Genomic DNA, 4,078 nt, shown 5'->3' on the forward strand with positions numbered 1-4,078 from the left:
GCTAACGGGAAGATGAAGGAATGTCCTTCGAATGACCTTAATCAAAGAATGTAAGGGCAACTTCATCTGGAAAATAAAGCAGGGAGAAGAGGGCTTGGAGGTTTCAGGATGGAGGAAAAGATAGGACATAGTCATGTTGGGTAGTTAATGAGTGACTTCTCCAGGGACATATGGGGTAGAAATGCCCAATGATGTTAGTCATTTGAGGCTGAAGAGCGTGGTTCTAGGAACATAAGTTCATCCAGTTTTGAAATACTCTCAAGTTATACTAGGCTGCTTAGAGGTAAAGGTGGAGTGCTACAAATAGTCAAGTTCATCTAGATGTGGGATTTTCCAGATGCTGGGCACGAAGAGGGAGAGGGCCAGGAAGCTGGAGTGTTTTGTAGTTCATTTATGTACAAGTATATTAGGGAAAGTTCAAACATACCCTGAAATAGGGAGACTAGTATAAAGAACCCTCATGCACCTGAGGCCTTCTTTGACAGACTAATCTAAACCTCTCTCCTCTTCACTCCTTTGCCCTGGGCCAAATTATCTTAAAGCAAAGCTCAGATGTAATCTCAGTCCACCCGTAAGGACCCAAAGTATTTTTAAGAGTGTGGGCACAATGCTTAACCAGTAATCCAAGCTGAATATGAAAGGGAAGTAAAGAGAGTGAGAGAGAATGTAGGAATGTCAATGGTTGAAAGCCCATGACCTTGAGCGATTGCCCTTGAGCGAATGAATAAAGTGGAAAATAGGAGATTGGGAGAGGTTTGATCCATGAGTTGGGTGTTTGCATTTTTTATAATCACAAGCATAGTGAGAGGGTCAGTCAACCAATTAGCTACAGTCCTCTCCTTCAAACCTTTCCTACTTACCTAGTTTTCTTTCTTATAAAAAACACCAATATAGCCCGGCCGGGCGTGGCTCAGCGGTTGAGCATCGACCTAGGATCCAGGCGATCGGGGTTCAATTCCCGGTCAGGGCACATGCCCGGGTTGCGGGCTCGATCCCCAGTCGGGGGCGTCTGGTCAATGACTCTCTCAACATTGATGTTTCTATCTCTCTCTCTCCCTCTCCTTTCTTCTCTCTGAAACCAACAAAGATATATTTAAAAACACACACACACACACAAAACAAACACTAATATAAATCACAGTGTTATGTATAACAATGTTGAATCATTATATTGTGAACCCAAAACTAATATAACCAATATAAGATTGTATGCCAACTATATTTAAATAAAAAAAAATTGAAATTGAAATTAATGCATACATGTTCTGAGCAGTTCAAACAACGTAGAAAGTTAGAAATTGTGGTGTAAATGTTTCAATTACCCCCAGATACCCAGCCATATCCAGAAGTCCCCTGTTAATCATTTCTGGTACATCCTTCCAGAAACTTTATATACACACATATATACACGAGAAGCATTTGTACGTTTCATAAAAGGGCATAAATGGAATCATAAAGTATCTCCTTGCTTTTCGTACTGAACAGTATATTGAAAGTGTTTTCATTTCAGGATACATGCATCTGTCTCACTTTGAAAATGTTTACACAATATTCTGTTTTGGATGTATGAGTGTCCTCATTAATGAATAATGCTACGATGGGGATTTTCTTGCACAAACTCTCACATATGTGCATATATATGACCATACCTTATCTGTGGGAAAAATTTGTAGTAATTTTTAGGTTAAAGGGTGTTTTATGTACTGTTAATTTTGGTAGATATTTCTGCAGCATTCAGGTTGTGTCTTTGGAGAATGGAGACAAAATGCATTTCCGCTGTTGCTGGGAAAGCTTCCTGGGTCACCTGATTGTCTAAAAGGCACATGGATGTGGAAGGAGAGGGGTTGCCAGGAGTTCTGGTTGCAGAGCCTGCCTCTATTTTGGTGGCTATGTCAACTCTGGCTGCACATCAGAATTATCTTGAGAACTTAAAAAACTAAGTTCCAACACCAGAAGTTTTGACTTAATTGACCTAGTGTCAGGCCTCGACATTGGAATTTCCAAAAATCTCCCCTAGAGATTCTAATTTGGAGCCAGTGTCTAGAATCACCGCTTTATATAGAGCAAGGGAGGCAGAAATAGAAGGCTCAGGTGAATGATACTAGTTCAGCATTACTAAGATTGTGCCCATGAAGAAAAAGAGAGAAATGAAAAGCAAGCTCCTCTACAGAAAGCCACACCAGGTGAAAGGATCCGATCAGGTTTGGGGAAGAAAAGAGGGGGAAGAGAGAGGTCTGGGTGAGGGAAAGGCAGAGCCGGCTAGACCAGGTGCCGGGGTACTCTTTCGATGTCGGTCATAGAGTTTACTTTTTTAGGCAAAGATGAACTTGAGACCGAAGCTTCTTCCAGGCTCTTCTCAGCCCAGAGTTGTCCTGAATCAGTAGAACAGAGTGACCAGCAGGGTAGGCAGCCATGATGATTTTGCACAAAACATCCCAGGAACTGTTGGCATTGAAGAAGTTGGACATATAGAGAAATAGAGCAACGGCGTTGAACATGTAGAGAATGAAAAAGTAGCTGATGGCTCTGATGGCCCCCAGGTGCGCCTCCATGCTGGGGTCGCTGGAGCCGGTGGCATTGCTTCCCATGTGCAGGGTGTGCCTCTTGAGGGAGATGATCAGCAGGGAGGCCGCCAGCACAAACACGATGAGAGGAATGAAGAACCCCAGGCTGTAGAGAAGAGCCAGGTTGACCACGTTGGTCTCAGTGAAGGATACTTTCTTAGTGGAGTTGGAGGAGGGGATAGGGAAAGAATTGTTACAGTAAACGGTGTAGATGCTGTAGGAAAAGAGCGTGCCGTAGCCCAAGGCGAAAAACACTGAGAGCCACAGAAGCCAGGGCATCAGTCGAGTAATTCTCCACTTCAGCTTGAGAAAAAGGTGGTAGGAGAAATCAGCAATCTTCACAAAGTAGAAGAAACTAAGCCAGGAAGAAAACCAGAGACTACAATAATGTAAGAACATGAAACTTACTTTGAATGTATCATATATACCATCTTCATAATAAAAACGTGGCGATGTTGAGTGGAAGGTGATTTCTAGCATCATCAAGCTCTGGAGAGCTATTCTGGATACGCTCAGGAAAAACAGGATCCTGCTACTCATGGAGACTGCCTTGTTCTGAATCCATTCAGCTACGCTTATAACCACAATGAACCCATTGGCAACGATACCAATGATGCATTCAGTGCCTATAACTGTGAAAATTAAGATGATTTGAAATGGTGACGACTCATCTTCTTGGGGAGTGCAGGTTTCGGGCATCCTGAGTCGTTACTCCTCTTTGGTGTCTAAGGGGAAATGTCTCCCTAGAATTTGATGGCAGATCCTTGGTGACTCCTACTATTCATGTCACAAGAGGAAGCAGTTGATGGAGCATTTCCAAATTCACTCATTTGTTTGCCTCAATTCTTAGCTCCAAACCTGGAGATGCAAATGATGGAGGGATTTGGTGACTGATAGTCTTCCATATCCTCTTGGACATGTTGGTATTAGTTTAACCATGGGGCCCAGGGAAGGACTTGAGGAGTCACTCTTTTATAAACCACTGACATGGTATTGAGAGTCTTGTTCTCTACTAGCTCCAGTTAATTCAAACATCTTGGTACCAAGTCACCATGCAACTTAGTTCCACTTGTGACTTTAGAGAACTGATTGAAAATAAAAATAATTTTAGGGACATATATAGTTCTTATGATGTGCTAGGCAATGTTTGAACACCTTATATATATTACCACATTTAAGCCTCACAACAGTCCTGTGAAGAATGTACTTTTATTATCTCTATTTTGCAGGTGAGGAAACTGAGACTAAGTAATTTGTCCAAAGTCACAGACCTAGAGAGTGATAGAACTGGGATTCAAACTGAGCCAGCTGGTCCCAGAGTCCACCTTCTTACCCACTATGTTACACTACCTAGACCTGTGGGTCCTTTTGTGCATTTCCAAAGACTAAATGCAGGCTGACTTAACTGTAGCCTTTGTTCCTGATGGTCTTTTATGATGTCCTCACTATTTAAGGGGAGAATACTTGAGTAGGGGGGAAAAATTAGTTTTTCACCTGTGAGGCTTCCTTTACAG

The 4,078-nt window shown here is 42.3% G+C and overlaps 1 protein-coding gene across 1 annotated transcript; it reads right to left on the minus strand.

Moving 5' to 3' along the window:
• Window positions 1-2,303: 2,303 nt before the first annotated feature.
• TAS2R39 (taste 2 receptor member 39) lies at window positions 2,304-3,263 on the minus strand. The gene has a single exon (XM_016195501.2). It carries the CDS (start codon window positions 3,261-3,263, stop codon window positions 2,304-2,306), a length of 960 nt encoding a protein of 319 aa, XP_016050987.2.
• Between the last annotated feature and the right edge of the window lie 815 nt (window positions 3,264-4,078).

Source organism: Miniopterus natalensis, chromosome 10 (genome assembly GCF_054644295.1).
Source record: "Miniopterus natalensis isolate mMinNat1 chromosome 10, mMinNat1.hap1, whole genome shotgun sequence".
Lineage (NCBI taxonomy): Eukaryota > Metazoa > Chordata > Mammalia > Chiroptera > Miniopteridae > Miniopterus > Miniopterus natalensis.

Excerpts from the sequence above, each read along its gene's own strand:
- TAS2R39 (XM_016195501.2), bottom strand. The coding sequence starts at position 3,263 with ATGCCCGAAACCTGCACTCCCCAAGAAGATGAGTCGTCACCATTTCAA.